The sequence below is a fragment of the Vulpes lagopus genome, chromosome 10, assembly GCF_018345385.1.
Source record: "Vulpes lagopus strain Blue_001 chromosome 10, ASM1834538v1, whole genome shotgun sequence".
Lineage (NCBI taxonomy): Eukaryota > Metazoa > Chordata > Mammalia > Carnivora > Canidae > Vulpes > Vulpes lagopus.
The window spans coordinates 732,170-755,504 of record NC_054833.1 but is presented as its reverse complement, the minus strand read 5'-3'; the positions used below and the strand labels follow the sequence as shown (position 1 = coordinate 755,504).

General features: G+C 40.6%; 1 protein-coding gene across 2 annotated transcripts in view; it reads left to right on the top strand.

The window, feature by feature from the left end:
- Positions 1-22,452, top strand: part of ZKSCAN8 (zinc finger with KRAB and SCAN domains 8) — a 31,849-nt gene extending 9,397 nt beyond the window's left edge. Inside the window, exons 6-7 of one of the 2 annotated variants that reach the window (XR_005990300.1) lie at positions 742-2,484; positions 22,014-22,452. Coding sequence is in view for 1 of the 2 variants with exons in the window: in XM_041771500.1 (XP_041627434.1) it covers positions 742-1,703 (962 nt within the window). In the remaining variant the exon portion in view is untranslated. Of the gene's footprint in view, positions 1-741; positions 7,014-22,013 lie in introns of those variants that run through there. The other variant, XM_041771500.1, reaches the window with a different exon arrangement.
- Positions 22,453-23,335: the final 883 nt, after the last annotated feature.

Below are 23,335 nucleotides of genomic sequence, written 5' to 3'. Positions count from 1 at the left end.
TTTTTTCCCTTTCTGTCCCGTTAGGTTTTTCAGCAGTTCCATATTTCTTCCCACTCCCCAACTTCTCCTCAGGTGATCCCTTCCCTGCTTTAGTGCCCTCCCAACATCCCTCTTTCTTTTCTTTTTCTTTCTTTTTTTTTTTTTTTTTTTTTAAAGATTTTATTTATTTAGGGCAGCCCCGGTGGGGCAGTGGTTTAGTGCCGCCTGCAGCCCAGGGCGTGATCCTGGAGACCCTGGATCGAGTCCCACATCGGGCTCTCTGCGTGGAGCCTGCTTCTCCCTCTGCCTGTCTCTCTGCCTCTCTCTTTCTCTCTCTCTCTCTGTGTTTCTCATAAATAAATTAATCTTAAAAAAAATTTATTTATTTATTCACAGAGACACGGAGAGAGAGGCAGAGACACAGGCAGAGGGAGAAGCAGGCTCCACGCAGAGAGCCCGATGTGGGACTCTATCCAGGGTCTCCAGGATCACGCCCTGGGCTGCAGGTGGCACTAAACCACTGCCCCACCGGGGCTGCCCATCTTTCTTTATCCCTCTTTCTTTATGGCACTTCTTCCCCATTTGGCCTGTGGGGCTTGTGCTAGACCCTGCTTTCATCTCCCTCTATGACAGCATTTGGAAACAGATGGAAGCTTTGTGTTTACTGCTAGTTTTCCATGTGTTTCCCTTATGTTTGATTCTTTTGTAACATAGAGAATAGAAAGTGACTTTAGCTTGATGTTTCTCACATTTTCATTTCAGGTGGTGAGACCAGGAATGAGAACAGGGAATTAGCTTCAAAACAGGTAATATCTACTGGAATCCAACCGCATGGAGAGACAGCTGCCAGATGCAACGGGGATGTTATCGGGGGTCTTGAGCATGGAGAAACCCGAGATCTTCTGGGCAGATTAGAAAGGCAGCGGGGAAATCCCGCCCAGGAGAGACGACATAAATGTGATGAATGTGGGAAGAGCTTTGCTCAGAGCTCAGGCCTTGTTCGCCACTGGAGAATCCACACTGGGGAGAAACCCTACCAATGTAATGTGTGTGGTAAAGCCTTCAGTTACAGGTCAGCCCTTCTTTCCCATCAGGATATCCACAACAAAGTAAAGCGCTATCACTGTAAGGAGTGTGGGAAAGCCTTCAGTCAGAACACAGGCCTGATCCTGCACCAGAGGATCCATACTGGGGAGAAGCCATATCAGTGCAATCAGTGTGGAAAGGCCTTCAGTCAGAGCGCGGGCCTGATCCTGCACCAGAGAATCCACAGTGGGGAGAGACCCTATGAGTGTAATGAGTGTGGGAAGGCCTTCAGTCATAGCTCTCACCTCATTGGACATCAGAGAATCCACACTGGGGAGAAGCCCTATGAGTGTGATGAGTGTGGGAAAACCTTCAGGCGGAGCTCACATCTTATTGGCCATCAGAGAAGCCACACTGGGGAGAAACCCTACAAATGTAATGAGTGTGGGAGGGCCTTCAGTCAGAAGTCAGGCCTTATTGAACATCAGAGAATCCACACTGGAGAAAGACCCTATAAATGTAAAGAATGTGGGAAAGCTTTCAATGGGAACACTGGCCTCATACAGCATCTGAGAATTCACACAGGGGAGAAGCCCTATCAATGTAATGAATGTGGGAAAGCCTTTATTCAGAGATCAAGTCTCATTCGGCATCAGAGAATCCACAGTGGAGAAAAATCTGAATCCATAGGAGTTTAGGGAAAAAAACACAGTATTGGTTTGGGCATTATTCAACATGAGAGAAACATGCTGGTGAGAGGTCTTTCAGTGTAGTAAAAAGCCAGAGTGTGTCATCATTGCAATCTCACCCATGGTCAGAATTAATATTGGTGGTGGAGTTAGAATAACTCTTCAGTAGTTTGGGCCAGTGCCTTGATGCAGGTGGATTAGGTTGACTGTCTTGGGAGGTGTCTGAAGGAGTGGCACTCCTGATGGCCTAAAGGATCCTTTAGAAACACAATAGCATTAGGGCAGGTTGCTTGTCATGGAGGCACTTAGTTTTGTTTTGGGAGAATAGCTGTAGGTTTGAGAGAGGCTACACACCTCCTAGTTCCTCTGCTTCTTCCCATCTCCTCTGATCCCCTTCCGCCATTGGTTCCCCTGAGGGTGTACTTGTGCTCCATATCTGATCTGAGAAGCTACTTTAGAGTTTGAAGCAGCCTCTATGTGAGACTTATTTTGTATTTAGCTTTCTAAGAACCTAGTTCTAGGGAAATTTTTACAGGCACTTAATGTATTTATGCTTAAGTGTGCATTTTGTTTTTATTCTAATGTTCCTGATAGTGAAAACCTGTATTTCCACGCAAACTCAGAATGCTATATTTTTAACAGCACTCCAGCATTTTTCTTCATATATCACCTTCACTGACTCCACTGAGTCATTGGGCATCTATACGTATTCTTCACCACCCCCAGCCCCAGCCCCAGTACCTGTGTCAGCAAAGGAAGTGATGGTTGTGGGGATGAAGCAGAGAAAGAGGTGAGTGGAGACTCAGCCTGAGTACTCTTGAGCTTCTGTGGTTGTACCTTTTGGTGACTTCTGGCTCTCCTTTCCACCTTCCCACTGTATACTGTGGTGCACAGGTGTTTAAACTCTCCCCATTACAGCATCACGTGGGAGAAAGAGGAGACAGGTACGTGAAGAAGACCTAAAAATCCTTACAAAGAACATACACTCAACCCTCTTGACCTGTTACAGTACTGTCCTCTCTGGTTCTTATCAGTCTGCACAAACCCCTGACCTGATGATCTGTATCACTCATGACATTACCCTGGTCCCACCTCATTAGATGGCCTTAGTACCTTACCCTCCATTCTCCAGGTGTTCTTACCATTAGCTATGTCCACAGTGGTGATCTGTCAAATACTTTACCTCCTAGATCCTCATCCTTCTGAATTCTGGTGTACTCCCATCTGTAATCCAGCAGAGACACAGTATTAACTCCTCATCACCAGGCACTATCTTTCTTCTTGGAGGCTTTCTCAGTATACCAAGGGATGTTATATAAAGTAATGAGGCTGGTTTCAGTAACTCACCAGAATCTATGCACCTACATGGTTTGTCCTTTAAATTCAGTACTTCTAATCTAATTATCCTGGTAGTGCTGCTGTTCCAGTAGTGCTACCACTCCTCCAAATATGACCATTAGCCACTTGTTCATCACATTTGTAATGGTTACTTTTGGCTTTTTTCCAAAATCAGCTTTCAGAATTGTAACTGATTCCGTTAATCCCGTTCAGAGGGATAGGATACATGCCAAGAGAAGTTACACAACTTCCCATTGACTGTTCTAAGCAGGGACACTTGCTAATCAAATTATTTTACAATTGATGTTTTTTTTCCAAAATCAGTCATAAGATCTCTCATCATAAAGGTCTGCCATTTGGATCATAAATTCCTTCTCTATAAAATCCCTTCTCTTCTCTGCTGTCACCTACTCTGGCCACTAACAACATCAAGGTTATTAATTAAACCTGTTTCACTAAGTCATTTGATACCCACCTGTCATTTGTCATCCTGGTTTCCTTGGTTAACTCTCAATACGGTGCTTTCTGTTATCCTTATTTTCTTACTCTTCCCCCTTTATTTATTTTGACCTATAGATTCCCTTGCACTTGAAGGGAATTCCATTCCTCATTCCCTTGTACTTGAAATTTCAAGAAACCACAAATAAATCTGGTTGTCTCCAGATCCTTGCTCCCTGCTTCAGTTACGCCTTACCCTCTGTAAGACACCAGTTCTGCCTGAGGCCGGTGCTGCCTGTGTGCAGATAGGATGGTACGTTGTCAGAGGGAAAATATGTGCACACATACATGCAATCCTCCCACATAGTTCAGAGGGGCACTTGTATTTTATTTCAGTGAAAGCTCTTAGAGCAACATGCTGAAAATGACTAAGTATTCCTGCTAATATCTCTCTACTCAGAGAACTGTGTAGCCATGTTACTTAAACTATAATCACTAAGCATCTGACAGAAATTCAGAGAAAAGAAAATATGCCCAGGAAGATTAGTGTGATGCTGAAATGAATGAGGAAAATTGTGACTTGAAAGAACTATGGAGGTTGGCTCAGCCCACATATAAAAATAGCCACATAGTGTAAGAAGTAGAAAAGGCTATTGTTTTTGCGGGGGCACACATAGAAGTCCATTCTTGGTCTCCACTTCTTACTCTTGGCACTGGAGTGGTGTTGATCTTTATGACCTTATTGTGAGCTCCTGACTGGGTGATGTGTGCTAAGTTCTTATATCCTGCAGATTCTATTTTTACACTCTTAATCTGAAATGAACTGTTGACCAGTACTTTCTTCTCCCATCATGATCTTTTCATTTTAGCATGATAAAGTAGTTCTTCTGTAACTCTGCTGCCATCCAACTTAGTCATAGAAGACACGTCTTAATAGGTTTCAGTGATTTCCACCATTGAGCAAGGTAGCGCTAGAATGTGGATGTTCCCCATATAGAGCAGTTAGCATTACTCTTAGTCCTGAGACTCTAAATAGTCATAGGTGACATTTATTAAGCACTTACTGTGTGCCAAGCCCTGTGCTAAGTATTTCTCTTGGTTATGACATATTATATCCCATATATTATAGACGAGGAAAATAGGCTTAGAGAGGCGAGTTGACCAAGGTTAGGTAGCTGGGGAAATGACAGAGCAGGGACTCTTCCCTACAGGATTAGATTCTTGAGCCTGTGCTGATCACTGTGCTACCATGTCTTTAATGAACACCCTGACCCTGGCCAGCCGTTTGAAAATTCACTGGGGAAGGGAAGGTACAGTGTAGTGCAAATCCATTGCAGTTACTGGAGAATGGGTTGAAAATGTCATTCTAGTTGATAACTGTATCTTTAAATGATACTTTTGATGCTTTGTAGTACTAGAAAACTAAATGGTACAAGTAAAACATGTTTAAAAGAGTAACTCAGAGGATAAAGCAATAATATACAGATTTGAGTACATTTCTCTCTAACCTGCCCCAGGAAACTAAAATTGAAATTGGAGGGAAATGAAATATCCCTGTGCCAGGCCAGGCATGTATGGTCAATTGGGATGACAGTAGTTAAGTTTACCTACAGCATAAATGTGGAAAACCTTCAACTTCACTGCACATTTCCAACTGCCGTTCTGTTTCTTCTATCAGTCATGGTTTTTCAAACATACTATCCATCATCATTAACCCCATTTTCTCATTAATGTACTCTTGAAACTTCTTACTAGCTTTTGTACTCAATATTGCACTGAAGTGTCCTATGGATAAATATGCCTTTTCTTAGTTCTTGTCCTTGTTGATCTGTTTTCATACTGTTGAGTTACCCTGCATCTCAGGAATTCTCTTACTTGGCTTGTGGGATCCTTTTTTTTTTTTTTTTTTTTGTCATTTTCCTCTCAATTTCTAGCTTTTCTTTGTCTTTTTTCTCCTCTCCACTGAAAATAACCCCCATGTCTTGATTTTATCCAGTTTTTTTTCTATATTCACTTCTATCTATTTTGATTGTTTACACTTATCTTCTGTATTTCAGTAACTTAATATTTCCTGCTTTGTGGGTCAGATAGCTACACAGCTTAGTATTTGAAAACTGATCTCATCACTCTTGTCTCTCACTCCCATCTTCCTTTTAAATAGGCATTATAGCTTAGGTTCTTTAGCCTGAATAGACTCCCTGCCTTGCCTATTTTTTAAGTGGGCTCCAAGCCCAATGTGGGGCTAAAACTCAACCACCCTAAGATGGAGTCCCGTGCTCCCCTGACTGAGCCAGCCAGGCACCCTGTACTTCATATTTCTTTTCCCCATCTTGAATTGTCTTTTATTCTTTTTCTGCTCTCCACTCTACATTCCAATTCTTAGTTTTATCCTTGAGGCTGGATCTTTTACATTTTTGCCATCCCCTTGCAGCCTTCTGCAGATATAGTATCATCTGAGGCCTAGGTAATTGTAATTTCTTTCTAATTCCCTTGCTTTCAAGATCCCCATCCTGTAATGCTTCCTGTAACGGTGATCCTCCTCCAATCCATTCCCCCCCCCTTTTTTTTAAGATTTATTTATTTATTCATTCAGAGAGAGCGAAGAGAGAGGCAGAGACACAGGCAGAGGGAGAAGCAGGCTCCCTGCAGGAAGCCCAATATGGGACTCAATCCTGGGTCTCCAGGATCATACCCCGGGTTGCAGGCGGCGCTAAACCGCTGCATCACCGGGGCTGCCCCTCCAATCCATTTCCAGTCAAGAACACTCAGCAGATAATTCTTAGCAGAGCACTGGTGTTCGAATTTCCCATTACTTTGCCCTTTGTGCTTAATCTGCCCTAGCCTCATTCTCCAGCATATTCACCTCGACTCGTGTTCAAACTTGTCTTACAAGCCCTTGCCCCTGTGCCTTTCTCATCCACTGTCTTTTGTGTGGATTGTTTTTTGGCCCCAGCTCTTGTTCATCACTCTCTTCAAGCCTAGCTTCTTTATATTTTCTGAGTGAGCTCTCCCTGACTTCATCTCATATGGAGACATCCCTTCTCCTGTGTGCCGCAGCACTTATCCCTTGAGTTTGTACTGTGGTCCATGTACTTACTAATATGTTGCTTTGTAATTATTTTCTAGCACTCTGTACTGTAGTTTCATTTGTATTCATTTCCAAAATTAAATTGTAAGCTCCTTGAGGGCAGGAATAATAGCTTTTACATTTGTATCTCTACACCCCCCCAGTGCCTAGTACAGTGCTGAGCACTCAGTAGGTGTTTAATAAATGTTTGTCAAATCATTGTGTGGATCATTTATGAAGTTGTCTACAGAAATTTATAAGCTGTTTGCAAGGTTATGTGTCTTACCACTTTGTAGGTAGACTTCTTTCTGTACCATATCTATAACTGTTTCTCAGACTAAGACTAAAAAATCCAACTTTTGGGGCACCTGGATGGGTCAGTCTGTTAAGCATCTGACTTTGGCTCAGGTCATGATCTCCATGTCATGGGATTGAGCTTTGCATGGGGCTCAGTGCTCAGCAGGGAGTCTGCTGCTCCCTCTTTCCCTGCCTCTCCCCCTGCTCGCTCTTGGGCTCTCTCAAATAAGTTAATAAAATCCGAAAAAAAAAAAATCAGCTTTAGGGCACCCCGGGTGCCTCAGCAGTTTAGCGTTGCTTTCAGCCCAGGGCCTGATCCTGGAGACCTGGGATCGAGTCCCATGTCAGGCTCCCTGGATGGAGCCTGCTACTCCCTCTGCCTGTGTCTCTGCCTCTCTCTGTGTGTCTCTCATGAATAAATAAAAAATCTTTTTAAAAAATCTCAACTTTATTTATGTATGTAAGTATGTATGTATGTATTTATTTATTTATTTTAAATCCCAATTTTAGAATATATATGTGAAAACTGAAATACGAAGCTCTTCATTTGTTTGGCCAAATTTATTTATTCATTCAGGAAGAAAATAGGAATAGGAAACTAGGGCAGCCCCAGTGGTGCAGCGGTTTAGTGCCGCCTGCAGCCCAGGGCCTGATCCTGGAGACCCAGGATCGAGTCCCACGTCAGGCTCCCTGTGTGGAGCCTGCTTTTCCCTCTGCCTGTGTCTCTGCCTCTCTCTCTGCCTCTCTCTCTCTGTGTCTCTCATGAATAAATAAATAAAATCTAAAAAAAAAAAAAAAAAAGGAATAGGAAACTAGAGATTACTGTATTTTAAAGTTACAATTGCAGAAGTGCTTGAGAATAGACTTCTGTATCTGAAATTAAATCAATGGTTCTCAATTGGAGAATATTGGCAACATCTGGAGATATTTTCGGTTGTACCATCAGTGAACAGTTGAGATGCTACTGGCATCTAGCAGATTGAGGCGAGGGATGCTGCTCAACATCCTGCATGCCCAAAGAGTCCCCACAACAAAATAAATTACCTGGTCTAGATATATTTGGGGTATATAGGGAGAAAGAAGAGATAGGAATACTTAGCATTCCAATTAAAAGTTTTTTTTTTTTTTTTTTTAAGATTTTGTTTATTCATGAAAGACAGAGAGAGGCAGAGACACAGGCAGAGGGAGAAGCAGGCTTCAAGCGGGAGCAGGATGTGAAACTTGATCCCAGGACTCTGGGATCATTCCCTGAGGCCAAAGGCAGATGCTCAACCGCTGAGCCACCCAGGTATCCCACATTTTACATTGTAACTGTGCCATTGTTGGGAGAGACAACCCTCCCTGGACCTCTTGCCCTCCTGCATGTCCTGCTGGGTGTGCCAGCACAGCAGGACCCTGGCCACATTTCTACCCCAGCCACTTGTTTGTATTGTTTATGCCCTTGCTAGCCTTGAGAGATGAGGTCAGGTCACGTCTCTTGGACCAAGAGTAGAGAATAGAGAAGCTCATTGTGTGCTTATTGGTTGTTTTGTGTTCTTTATGGAAAGTTCCTGTATAGATTGTTACATATGTTATAGGAATTATTTACCTATTCTTAATATGAGGCCCTTTCACTAAGAATACAAATACCTTCTCCAACTCAATGACTTGCCTTTTAATTTTCTTAATGATGCCTTTGATGAGCATTAGTTTTTAAATTTTGATATAGTCCAGTTTATCTTTTTTTGTGTGTCTTTTTGTTTGGTATGTATTTGAACAATTCTTTCTCTGAAAACAAAAAAAAACAACTCTGCCTTGAGATCATGAAGATAACCTGTACTTACACTTTAAAAGTCTTACAGTTTTCCTTTTTCCATTTTATATCTATAATCCATTTGAAATTGATATTTAAAAATTTTTAATTTTGGGACACCTGGGTGGCTCAGCAGTTTGGTGCCTGCTTCAGCCCAGGGCGTGATCCTGGAGACCTGGGACCGAGTCCCACATCGGGCTCCCTGCATGGAGCCTTCTCCCTCTGCCTATGTCTCTGCCTCTCTCTCTGTCTCTCATGAATAAATAAAATATTTAAAAAAATTTTTTTAATTCCATTGTAGTTAACCTACAGTGTTATATTTGTTCAGGTGTACGTAGAGTGATTCAGCTGAAACTGATTTTATGTATGAGTAAGATAGAGTCAAATTCATTCTTTCCCCATATGAATATCCAATTTATCTGTCATCACTTACAGGAAAGACCATCTTTTCCCCATGGTTGTACATTACTCATTTGTCTTATATCAATTGTATATGCATAGATCTGTTTCTGGTTTCTCTGTTATGTTCCATTGGTTTATTTACCATTCATCAGTACTACTTTTTCCTAATTATTGTACCTTTACATTATTTTTAGGTATTTAGTGAAACAAATCATCTTACCTGAGGAGTCTAGCTCCATTTCCAGTGTGATTTTTTTTTTAGACCTGATGAGAAGCAATTAAAAATGCTTCACCTCTCGTGGGGGAATGCTGTCTCTCCCTCCCTACCCCTCTGCCCCCCCCCCCCCCCCGACTGAGGCATGGCTAATGCACACAGTCTCTGAGTTGCACTCAGGGTTCAGCATTGCCTGGACAGCACTGCTCTTGGGCATATCTGCACTGCTGGCCCAGGCACCTCCATCTGAAGGCCTATCACCTGGGTCACCTGGGGCCTTACCAGGCAGCTCTGCCAAGACTTCTTACTGGAGTAGAGAAGCCTGGGGACACTTCTCCCCATTCTAACTCAGTAGACAATACTTTCCCACTCCTAGCCTTTTCCTTTCTTCTTCCTCCTGGCCCTCAAGTCCATAACATGATGGGACCCTTTGTTTAGTGCTCTTGGCCATGAGACAGTCCCCACACCTGTGGTGATTCACCTGACCCTCACCTGGCACTGTTCATGGATAAGAAGGAAGCACTGCAGCTGCCAGCACTTTTTCTTGTTGAGCATCTTGCTAGTGCTATTGTAGTAATTGATTAAAGGCTTAGCTGTTATTTTCATTTTTGACTGTGTTAACTGACCGCTGCAACACCTGGCAGCTAATGCACTGAAACAGTGTGAGATTGTACAAGTTGATTTAGGCTATTTATGACCAACTAGATTTTTATTATGTAATCAGCACCCCCACACACAATAGGCTACTGCCCCAAATCTCAGTTGCTTATGGTAGAAAACATAGTCTTGTTTATGTTGTGTGTTAGCTATGGGTCAGTTGCAGCTCTGCAATATATTCTCCACTCTCCAAGGCTTGAGGAGTAAAAAAAACAATGGGAGGGCCACACAATGGCTTCTACAGCATGTACTCAGGAGGAGCATGTGTCATTTTCACTCATAGTTCATTAGCCAAAGCAAGTCAAATGACCATATTGGGGGGAAGGGATCCTTATAAAGATGGCAGTAAGAAAAATCATGTAATCTATCATGGAGATAGTAGTATATCTATCATGATGGCCAATATTTATGGGATGCTTTCTATGCCAGGGCTTTTTCTGAGTGCCTTAAATGTATATTTTTCTCAATAAAAAACAATGTTATGAAATACATACTACTATACTCACATTTTATAGCTGAAGAAATTAAGGAACAGAGAAAGTAACTTGATCATTCAGCTAGGAAATGGTCGATCCAGGAATTAAAACCAGAAGTCTAATCTGACAATCTGTTCTATTAACCACTAATGGTAATATGAGAGTTTAATATGAAGGTGGTTTGTACACCATTGTGAGCTTTAAGAGCCAGTTTCTTATGCTGGTAAAAACTTTAAAGATGAAATTCAAGAGCCTTGGGCTCAACCTGTTTTTAACCTCTAAGTAACTATATTAGACTAGACCAGCACCACCTGGCTGGGCCTTTACATCCTTAAAAATAAAGGAGACAGGCCAAATATTCTCTGATATCCCTTCCGGCTTTGAGATTTTTATAATTTCTCCAAATAGTAAAATGCTTTGATGTGATGTCCTCTTTAGATGTTATATTCTCTGCTGCTTTATATGTCATGTTCAGAGGAAATCTTAACATTGTGCCTCCTCCCTAGTCCCTTTCTATTTTATTTCTGCTAAACATTAGTGATCTAATACTAATAGTAGTAGCTTCCATTTATTGAGACCTAGTCTGTGCCAGGTACTTTTTCAAGCTCCTTAGGCTAATTATTTCATTTGAAAATAGACATGCTGGGCAGCCCAGGTGGCTCAGCGGTTTAGCGCCGCCTTTGGCCCAGGGCGTGATCCTGGAGTCCCAGAATCAAGTCCCACATCAGGCTCCCTGCATGGAGCCTGCTTCTCCCTCTGCCTGTGTCTCTGCCTCTCTCTCTGTGTGTGTCTCTCATGAATAAATAAATAAGATCTTTTAAATAATTTTTTTTAAAAAGCACAAGAAAATAACCCAAACAATGCAAAGGGAAGAAAATACTAAATGGGAACATTCCTCAGGGCCTCCGAGTGGGACAAGTCCAGGGGTTTCTGAATAGTTGAGCCAAGTGAGGGAGGAGCCACTTTGAGGAATCACAGCTTACATTGCTTCAAGCCAAGGAGCCTGTCACTCTGTTCAAGGAACCTAAGACACTTGGGAGAATTTGCCCTGAAGTTCACTTCTGACAGTGCTTTAGGAGTGGGAAATTCTCCCTTCACCTTGTGCACAATTTCAGTTTGTAACAAAGTAAGAGAAGCAGCTGCTCAATCTAAAATGAGTGATCGGGCAGCCCGGGTGGCTCAGTGGTTTAGCACCGCCTTCAGCCCAAGGCCTGATCGTGAAGACCCAGGATCAAGTCCCACGTCAGGCTTCCTGCATGGAGCCTGCTTCTCCCTCTTCCTGTGTCTCTGCCCCTCTCTCTGTGTGTCTCTCATGAATAAATAAATAAAATCTTTAATTAATAAATAAAAAATAAAATGAGTGATCGTCTCTGCCTAAAAATCCCTGGATCACTAGCATGTCCAGACTGAGGAAACCTTATGAGGATTCTCAGCCTGGAAAGACCTTCAGTGTAAACCTAAGTCCCATTACACTACACAACAGAGAAGCCATCCTGAAAAGAGTCCCACCAGAGTAAAGAATGTGGCAAAGCCTTCAGATACTGGAATGGTCTGGTCTCGTCAGATACCAAAGAACTGTTGGGGATATCTTCAGTGTTGTGAAAGTTCTATGTGAGCTCAAGTCTCATTAAGCAAATTCAGGAGCAAGTAGGGAGAAGGTCATTTGGAAGCAGTGCTTGTTACCAGAAAACCCATAAATATAAAAATGTGGGAAAGCCTTCACTAAAATCAGGCTTCTGTATTAGTAAATCCAAATTGGAGCAAAGCACTATACATGTGACTGCACTGAGGACACTTTCAGTGTTAGCTCAATCCTTAAAGTGTATCAAACATTCCATGGAGGAAAGCTCTTTGAGTTGTAAGTGATATGGAAAAGCCTTCAATCAAAATTCAGATCTTACCAAACATCATTCTGCTTTGGAGAGGAGCCTTATGCCTGGGACAGGTGTGGGAAAACCTTAAAATGAACTTATCTCTTACCAGACATCAGAGGATGCAAAACAAATATAAACCTCAATTGTCAAATATATGGTAAAGGTACAGGACTTTTTCAACAGAAAGCATCACCATTAAGAAAAAAACCCAATTGGGGCACCTCGCTGGTTCATATTCTTTTATCATAGGCAGTTCCCCTTTCCCTCCACCCAGATATTCCTAAAGACCAAGGACTTAAGAGCATTTTCTCACCTACATTTTAGAAAGGTTTTAGGCATTTGACTCTTGATCTCGGGGTTGTAAGTTCAAGTCCTGCATTGGGTATAGACATTACTAAAAAAACAAAAAGAAAAACAAAACCCTCAATTGCATACAATCACTTTGACTAGCATTATTTTATGGAATTAAAGACAAGTGTTATGGGCAGCCCGAGTGGCTCGGGTTTAGCACTGCCTTCAGCCCAGGGTGTGATCCCCGAGACCTGGGATCGAGTCCCATGTCCGGCTCCCTGCATGGAGCCTGCTTCTCTCTCTGCCTGTCTCTGTCTCTCTCTATGTCTTTCATGAATAAATGAATAAAATCTTAAAAAAAAAATAAAGACAAGTGTCAGAGACTTGTCAGATCACTTCATGGACAAAGTTAAAATATTATCAATGGCAGATCTCCATGGATATTAACTGTCTTTGGCACAGTTAGCTTTCATTTTCTGTAGTAAAGGTAGAAAATGGGGGCAAAATTTTTTAATAATTATTCACAACCTTTGATGACTGAAACATTATTTATTACATTTATTTTGTTTGGTTTGGAATTCATGATGCTAATTAAAATAGTTTTTCTGGGCAGCCCGGGGGGCTCAGTGGTTTAGCGCCGCCTTCAGCCCAGGGCATGATCCTGGAGTCTCGCGTTAGGCTCCCTGCATGGAGCCTGCTTCTTCCTCTGCTTCTCCCTCTGCCTGTGTCTTTGTCTCTCTCTTTCTCAGGAATAAATAAATAAAATCTTAAAAAAAAAAACTAGTTTTTCTATGGGATGGGTGGCTCAGCACTTGAGCATCTGCCTTTGGCTCAGGGCATGATCCCGCAGTCCTGGGATTGAGTCCCACATCAAGCTCCCTGCAGGGAGCCTGCTTCTTCCTCTGCCTCTGTCTCTGCCTCTCTCTGTGTGTCTCTCATGAATAAATAAAAATCTAAAAAAAGATAAAATAGTTTTTCTAAGAATGATTTTGACATTGATTCCTCTGATGCACCAAATATACCATTTCTATCAGACTTCCTCCCTTTCATTTTTATTTAAGATTTTATTTATTTATTCATGAGAGATAGAGAGGCAGACCTATGTGTGCTCTCTCTCTCTGTCCCTCATGAGTAAATAAATAAAATCTTTTTTTTAAAAAAAAAAAAGAATAAAATAAACTACAGCACAAGTAAACTATCAGCCTCTATGGCAGGTCAGTTCTAAACTCCAAGTCCATAGTTTCTTAGGAAATATGACTTGTGGTATATTCCTGTCATCATTTTGAAGAACATTTAATCAAATTATTTTTATGTAAATGTTCTCTTAAGCTAGAATGTTAAAAGGGGAGTTGGAACAGAAATCACCTACTAACTATTCACCCTCTAAAAACATGCACCCCGAATTCTGCTTCAATAATGGTGGATGAGGGGATCCCTGGGTGGCTCAGCGGTTTAGCACCTGCCTTTGGCCTGGGGGGGCGATCCTGGAGTCCCGGGATCAAGTCCCACGTCGGGCTCCCGGTATGGAGCCTGCTTTTCCCTCTGCCTGTGTCTCTGCCTCTCTCTCTCTCTCTCTATGTCTATCATGAATAAATAAGTAAAATCTTAAAAAAAAATAAGAAACACTTGCAAAGAACTGAAATACCAAAAGAATTAAAAAATAATAATAATAGTGGATGAATGGGGCAGCCCCGGTGGTTCAGCGGTTTAGCGCTGCCTTCAGCCCAGGGCGTGATCCTGGAGACCTGGGATGGAGTCCCATGTCGGGCTCTCTGCATCGAGCCTGCCTCTCCCTCTGCCTATGTCTCTGCCTCTCTCTCTCTCTCTCTCTCTCTCTCTGTCTCTCATGAATAAATAAATAAAATAAAATTTTATTTATTTTTTTAAAGAAAAGGTTGAGAGAGAACACAGATCCAAAATACTTATAATTAGGGTTGCAGGAGAAATGCACAAAAATGGGGGAAGACAATATTTAAAGAGATAATAGGTAAGAACTTACTAAAATGTACTGATGATATCCAGCACAGATTCAAGAATCAAATAAACTTCAAACAGGATAAACAAAAATATTAAATACATCATAGTAAAAGTGATAAAACCAAAGATAAATTGGTTAATCTAAAAAATAGCGCCACCTTCAGCCCAGGGCATGATCCTGGAGACCCGGGATCGAGTCCCATGTTGGGCTCCCTGCATGGAGCCTGCCTCTCCCTCTGCCTGTGTCTCTGCCTCTCTCTTTCTCTGTATCTCTCATCAATAAATAAATAAAATCTTAAAAAAAAATAACCATTTCCAAGACATTGGACTTCAAACAATGTAGGATGGTGGTGACTGAAAGTGGGAAACAGATGAGTGCTAGGATTGCCCCAGCTTACTGTCCTGAGAGAATTTTGACTGTTGCACAGGGAGATGGAACCCAGGTACAGCTGGCAGATTCTCTGAGATGTGGGATCAGTTGAGCATCTGAAAAGACCAAGGCAGCTACAGTTCACAGGGCAGAATCATGGAAAGGAAAGTGCTGCCCAGAGAACTCAAGATACGGAGAGTGCCTCTCAAGTCCTCAAGAGTTGAGGACCATGCACTAAAGAAGCTATCCTCAAGGAAAGAACCATTTGCAAGGTTCTTTAAGGGAAAAGTACACAGCATTACACAAGGCCAGAAATAGTACCTGCTCCCATCAACAAGACTGAAAAATGTTGTAATTCACAAAGCATTAGGTAAAATACTAAGAAGAGGTCTGCCTCAGTAGCAAGGAATAGTTAGCTACATACAATTACTTTCTGCTTCTGCTGTAACAAGTACCACAAATGCAGAAGCTTAAAACAACAGAAATTTATTATCTTACAGTTCTGGAAATCAGAAGTCCAAAATGAGCCCCATTGGGCTAAACAAGATATCAGGAGAGCCGCATACCTTTTTGAACATTTAAAGGCAGATTTTCCCATTTCCTTGCCTTTTCCAATGGTGGATGTCATCCATATTCTTCAGGTTCTGGCCCCATTTCTCCATCTTCCAAGCCAAAATCAGGTTGAATCCTTTTCATATCATATCACTCCAACTTCAGCTGCTTTTTCCCACTTTTAAGGACCCTTGTGATCACATTAGGCTCATACAGAAAATACAGGATAATCTTCTATTTTAAGGTCAGCTAATTAGGAACCTTAATTTCATCTGCAATCTGAATTCCTCTTTGCCGTGTAGCCTAACATATTCACAGGTTTTAGGGATTAGGACATAAATATTTTGGGGTATGGAGGGGAGATTTTTACCTACCACATGAGTCTATGCTAAATGTTGCTTTGGCCTCACCTAACAAATACTAAAAACAATACCTGAAAGGGAGACCTGGTTGGCTCAGTCAGTTGAGCCTCTGACTCATGATTTCGTCTAAAGTCATGATCTCGGGTCGTGAGATGGAGCCCAGCACTGGGCTCTGTGCTGGACGTGGAGCCTGCTTAAGATTCTCTCCCTCTGTCCATCCTCCACCTCTCTAAAAAACAAAACAAAACAAAACAAAAAAACACCTGAAGTGAAGTGAATTATGTTGTCAACCAATGAACCTGGAGGAGGAACCCAAGCATAAGATGAGAACTGCAGTCCTGGACCATACTTTGATTTTACCTTGGGAAGATCCTAAGCAGAGGATCTAGCCACACTATGCCCAGTTTCTCATCTATGCAGACTGTGAGATAATGAGGGTTGTTTTTAAGTAACTAGTTTTTTTTTTAAAGAATTTATTTATTCATGAGAGATAGAGAGAGAGAGGCAGAGACACAGGCAGAGGGAGAAGCAGGCTCCATGTAGGGAGCCCAGCATGGGACTCGATCCAGGGTCTCCAGAATCATGCCCTGGGCTGAAGGCGGTGCTAAACCGTTGAGCCACCCGGGCTGGCCAAGTAACTAGTTTTTAAGTTTTGAGTTGGCAGCAATAGAACACTAATAGACAAAGACACCGATGGTGTAAAAGTGTGGAAAAACATGTACCATGCTAACACTAATCAAAAGTTTTGATAGCTGTGTTAATACTAGACAAGGTAGATTTCACAAATAAGAATGTTACCAGTAGTAAAGTTCTTTCATAATGATAAAGCAATTACTGGAAAGGACACAACAATTCTTAACATTGAGGAACCTAATAATATACCATCAAAATGTATGAAGCAAAAACCATTGCAACTTCAAGGAGAAAGAGAAAAAAATCTATAATGCCAGAGATTTTACTACCACCCAATAATTGAAAAAGTAGACAGAAAATTAGTATAGATGTAGAAGACTTGAACAACACTGTTAACCAATTTGACCTAATTGACATTTCTAGAACACTCTATCCAATAACAGTATAACATACTTTTTAAAAAAAGTTTATTTGTTTAACTAATCAATGTAAAATACATTTTTAAAGGTATTTTTAAAATCCTAACATGGGGCTCAAAATCACAACCCCAAGATCAAGAGTTACACACTTCTCCAGTTGAGCTTGCTGGGCACCCCAGTAAAATATATTTTTTAAAAATCCATTCAAGGGGCACCTGGATGGCTTAGTTAGGTGTCTGCCTTTGGCTCAGGTTGTGATCTCATCTCAGGGTCCTGGGGTTGAGCCTTGTATCAGTTTCCATGCTCCACAGGAAGCCTGCTTCTCCCTCTCCCTCTGCTTGCCACTCCCTCTATTTGTGCTTTCTCTGTCAAATAAATAAATAAAATTGTTTTAAAAATCTATTCATAAAGTTAGAGAAAACCTAAGATTTTAGAAAGTATTTTGAACCAAATGATAATGAAAACACAATATATCAGAATTTGTGGATGCCACTAAAACAGTGGTTAGAGAAAAATTTGTAGCACTAAACAGCTATATTAGAAAAGAAGGGTCTCAAATATAGCTCCTACCTTAAGAAACTAGAAAAATATAAGCAAATTAAACACAAACTAAGCAGAGGAATTAAAGAGCAAAAAATAAATGAAGTAGGAAAAAACAACATAAAACTAAAACCTGGTTCTTTGAGGGCAGCTATAACATAGATAAGCTGTTAGCCAGATCTGGAAAAACAAAGGAAAGACTCAAATTATGAATATTAGAAATGAAGGAAGGAGGTGCCTGGCTAGTTGTCAGTGGAGGATGTGACTCTTGATCTTGGGGTTATGAGCTTGAGCCCCACCTTGGGGATAGAGTTTACTTAAAAAAAAATAAAAAAAGAATGGAGGAGGAGAATAAATACTGATTATATACATAGTAAAAAGATATGAATTTTATGAAAAACAGTAATTTGACAATCTAGGTTAAATGTAAAAATTTTTTAAAGACAAAAAGGCTCATTCAAGAAGAAATCAGTAACTCCAGTAGCCCTTTATTTAAAAACATCTAAATTGTAGTTTAAAACTCTTCTCACATGGGATGCCTGGGTGGCTCAGCAGTTGAGTGTCTGCCTTGGGCTCAGATCGTGATCCCAGGGTCCTGGGATCGAGTCCCGCACAGGGAGCCTTCTCTCTCTGCCTGTGTTTCTGCCTCTATGTGTCTCTCATGAATAAATAAATAAAATATTTTTAAAAATAAAACACTTCTTACAAAGAAAACTATAGACCCAGATCATTTCACTAGTGAATTCTATCAAACATTTTAGGAAAATATACTATTAATTCCATGCAAATCTTTCAGAAAATTGAAGAGGGAATTACTTCCCAGCTCTCTATGAAGCCAGCATTACTGTGATACCAAAAACAAGGGCATAAGGCTGTAGACATATATCCCTCATGAACTTGGATACAGAAATGTCTTAAAATTTCAACAAATCTAATCCAAAAATACATAAAAATGATAATACATCATGACCAAATCCAGTTCATCTCAGTGATGCAAGGTTCATTTAATATTCAAAACATAATATAATTAGGGGTACATGGCTGGCCCATTGAAATGCTGACTCTTGATCTCAGCCCAGGTCTTGACCTCAGGGTAGTAAGTTCAAGCCAAGCCCTGATGTGGGCTCCATTCTGGCCATGGGGCTTACTTCAAAACAAAACAAAGCCAAAAAACAACAAAAAATAATAAACATTAATCGACTAAAAATCATAGCATCTCAATACACAGAATAATCATTTGATAAAATCCAAGATACATTGCTAATTAAAAACTCAGCTCTTGAAAAAAAAAGAGAAAGAAAGAAAAAGAAAGAAGAAAGAAAGAAAGAAAGAAAGAAAGAAAGAAAGAAAGAAAGAAAGAAAGAAAGAAAGAAAGAAAGAAAGAAAGAAAGAAAGAAAGAAAGAAAGAAAAAAGGGACACCTGGGTGGCAAAGTCAGTTAAGCCTTGGACTCTTGGTTTCAGCTGAGGTCATGGTCTCAGGGTCTTGAGATCAACCCCATGTAGGGCTCCTCACTCAGGGTGGAGTCTGCTTAAAATTCTCACTCTCCTTCTGCCCCCACCCTGCATATGCACTTGTTACTTCTCTCTCTCTCTCAAATAAATAAATCTAAAAAAAAAAAAAAAAAAAGCAAAACTCAGCTCTTACCAGAGATGTAGTGGCAGCTACAGTGAAGCTCTCATCAACATGCTCTCTGCTGCTCCTGTGCCTCACTCCTTGCTGTTCCAGCACATCACTCCCAGCTAGTCACTGTTTTGAGGAACAAAAGCCTCACTGCAGCCAGGGCTTTGAAAGATACTGGTTGAACCAGAGGTGATGATTCACTGAATTAGAATTACCCTAAGCACCCCCAAAGTAAAATCTTAGGAGGTGTGTGTGCTGACTTGATCAGAGGCTCCAAGAAAAAGAATCTCAAAGTGAGAGGATCAGTTCAGATGCCTACCAAGACTCTGTACAAGAAAAACATGTGGGGAAATTTCCAAGACTTGGGATTGTTTTCAGATGAGAATCCATAAGCAACTCATGGACATTTGCAATCCTTCTGAGATTTTTAAGCAAGTTATTTCTTTTTTCTAAATATTTTATTTATTTATTCATGAGAGACACAGAGAGAGGGAGAGGCAGAGACATAGGCAGAGGGAAAAGTTGGCTCCATGCAGGGAGCCCGATGTGGGACTCAATCCAGGGACTCCGGGATCACGACCTGAGCCAAAGGCAAACGCTCAACCACTGAGCCACCCAGGCATCCCTAAGCAAGTTATTTCTGACAATATTGACCAGGAATGAAGGTTGAAGTCACTAGTGCCATGTTTATGTCAACTATTTTAATATATTGTTGTTATAAAAACAACTCTCAGCAAATTAGTAAAATATGGGAAATTCCCAACTTGATAAAGGGCATCTATTAAAAAACTACAGCTAACATCATATTTAATGAAGAAAGTGAATAGAGGACACCTGGGTGGCTCAGTTGGTTAAGCATCTGCCTTCAGCTCAGGTCATGATCTCGGAGTCCTGAGATCAAGCCCCGCATCAGGCTCCCTGCTCAGTGAGAAGTCTGCTTATCCCTCTCCTCCTGTCTCTGCCTCACCACCACCACCCCACTCTTGCTCTCTCTCTCAAATAAATAAATAAATAAATAAATAAATAAATAAATAATCTTTTTTTTTTTTAAGTGAATACCTTTAAGAACAAGGCAAGCATATCTGCTCTCACCATTTCTATTTGACACTGTACTAGAGGATCTAGTCTATGCAGTAAGACATGAAAATGAAATAAAAATATTGAAAAGGAAGAAATACAACTCTTTATTCTTAGATGATATGATTCCTCATGTTGGTAATAGGCTTGAATCTATCCTTGAAAGTCACCAGAACTAGTAAGTGAGTTTAGTGTGGTTGCAGGATTCAAGATTGATATACAAAAACTCAATTGCACTTTTATATACTGTGATATGAATACGCACACATACGTGTGTCATGTGTAATTATATACGTGTGTCATGCTGTGTAATTGTAAACTATATATGTGTGTTGTGTATAATTGTAAAATCAACATATACATGTGTCATGTATGTAACTGTAAAATCAACATTCATATATATGTATGATTCTTTTTACCATAGAACATTAGTATAAATGTATATTTGCAGACTTTTGCACAAGACCACCATAAAACATTGAAGAAATCATGCTTTTTTTTAATTATTTATTTATGATAGTCTATACAGAGAGAGAGAGAGAGAGAGGCGCAGAGACACAGGCAGAGGGAGAAGCAGGCTCCATGCACCGGGAGCCTGACGTGGGATTCGATCCCAGGTCTCCAGGATCGCGCCCTGGGCCAAAGGCAGGCGCCAAACCGCTGCGCCACCCAGGGATCCTGAAATCATGCTTTTAAATAAATGAAATCATGTGTCATATTCATGAACTTGAGAACTGAATAATCATGTTAGTTCCCCAACCTTTGCTATATATACAAAGCCATCCTAATAAAATTTCTGACATCATTTTGTTGGCTAAAATTTATATGGAAATGCAGAGCAATAAGTAACTAAGATAGTCTCTCTTTTTAAGAGATTTTATTGTGCAGCCTGAGTGGCTTAGTGGTTTAGTGCCGCCTTCAGCCAAGGATGTGATCCTGGAGACCTGGGATGGAGTCTCACGCCAGGCTCCCTACATGGAGCCTGCTTCCCTCTCTCTCTCTCTCTCTCTGTGTGTGTCTCATGAATAAATAAATACAATCTTTAATAAAAATAAAAGTAAAATAAAATAAAAATAATAAAATTTATTTTTATTAAAGATTGTATTTATTTACTTATTTTTAGAGAGAGAGAGAGAGAGAGCGTGCAAGCAGAGGGAGGGGCAGAGGGAGAGGGAGAGAGAAAGAGAATCTCAAGCAGACCCCACGCTGAGTGTAGAACTCAACACAGAGCTCAATATCATGACCCTGAGATCATGACCTGAGCAGAAATCAAGAGTTTGACACTCAACCAACTGAGCCATCCAGCTACCCCTAAGATATTCTTAAGAAAAACAAAGTGGATGACTAGCTCTACTAGATATTAAGACTTATACAACTAGAGCAGTTAAAGTTGTGACATTGGTGTAGGAGTGGACAAATAGGTCAGTGGTGCTTGATTAAATGAATATCAACATGAAGGTGGAGAAAAGAGACACTTGGGCCCTGGCTTATACATAAAAATAATTTCCCGGGAGATGTATTCCTAAATCTGTAAGACAATATAATGAAGTTTCTAGAAGATAATGTGTAGGAATATCTTCATGAGCTCATAGCAGAAGAAGGTGTTCTGAAGCAATACATAAAACACACTGATCATAAGGGTAAAGATTATTGCTTTTGTAACAAAATTTACACTAAAATTAAAATGTGAGTGATATCAGAGGAAATGGTGGAGTAAGAACCACCACAAAAATCTCCATAAAACCAACAAGAACTCTGGCGAAATGTTAGAATCAACTTTTTCTGAACCCTGGAAACCAAGGAAAGCATGCAGCAAACCATGGCATGTTTATTCAAGAAAAATGACTGAATCTCAGTATGAACAGTGAGGTTTGTGGCATTTTAACTTGTGCTATTTCTGTTCTTCACTCTCCCTGCTCAGCTCCACAGCAGCCTTGAAAACATACAGCCTGTCATCATGGTGAAAACCAGCAACCCTGCAACTACTGGAAGGACATGAAGTGTTGGCAAGGCACCATTCCCAGATATTCTCCATTATTTGACCTGCCTGGTGGTTCCCTGGAAAACCCAAATTTCAAAGCTTGTGTTTATTAGACAAACTTTTATTTGAGAAGTTAGTGGCTATCTGTGTTAGCCAATTCCCTTGATCCAAAGGAAAAAGAAAAATTCTCATGTCTCTGACAAGCAGGTACTTAGAACTTGGAGCCAGGCATCCAGTTAAACTACCACAGAATGGGAGAAGATGAGTATCTGAAAAGGGACAGGAGATGGAGGTGTTTACATGTCAAAGAGATGGAGTCCAGGACATTAAGAAAAAACATTACTAGGTCTTAAAATGGGAGAGTCTTATTTAGCTTTTAAATTTTTTTACATAAATCTCAAAGGGACAGAGAAAGATTCTACAATAATACAAGTTTTCAAAATGAAATACTGTAAAATTAGATTTTCTTTTTTTGTATTGGATTATATTAAATATTTTCTTTTTAGATTCATATTTCCTCTTACAACTAAAAACCACAAAACATCACGAAAATAAATTGAGGAATATCTAAATAAGTGGTTACATATCTCATGGATTATAAGATTTAATATTGTTAAAATGGCAATACTCCCAAATTTATACAAAGGGTTCAATACAAACTCTTTGAAAATGTCACCTGCAGGAATCCCTGGGTGGCTCAGCGGTTTTGCACCTGCCTTTGGCCCAGGGCGTGATCCTGGAGTCTCAGGATTGAGTTCCACATCGGGCTCCCTGCCTGGACCCTGCCTCTCCCTCTGCTTGTGTCTCCACCTCTCTCTCTCTCTGTCTCTCGTGAATAAATAAATAAAATCTTTAAAAAAATCTCAGCTGCACTGGGTATTTACCCCAAAGATACTGATAGAGTGAAATGCCAGGGCACCTGCACCCCAGTGTTCATAGCAGCAATGTCCACAATAGCTAAACTATGGAAGGGGCCAAGATGTTCTTTGACAGATGAATGGATAAAGAAGATGTTATATATATATATATTTATGTATATATATATATATATATATATATATATATATATATATCCACCATTTGCTTCAACGTGGATGGAACTAGAGGGTATTATGCTCTAATAATAGGTGAAATAGGTCAATCGGAGGACAATCATCATATGGTTTCACTCATACGTGGAATATAGGAAATAGTGAAAAGGATTATAAGGGAAAGGAGGGGAATTGAGTAGGAAAAATTAGAGAGGGAGACAAACCATGAGA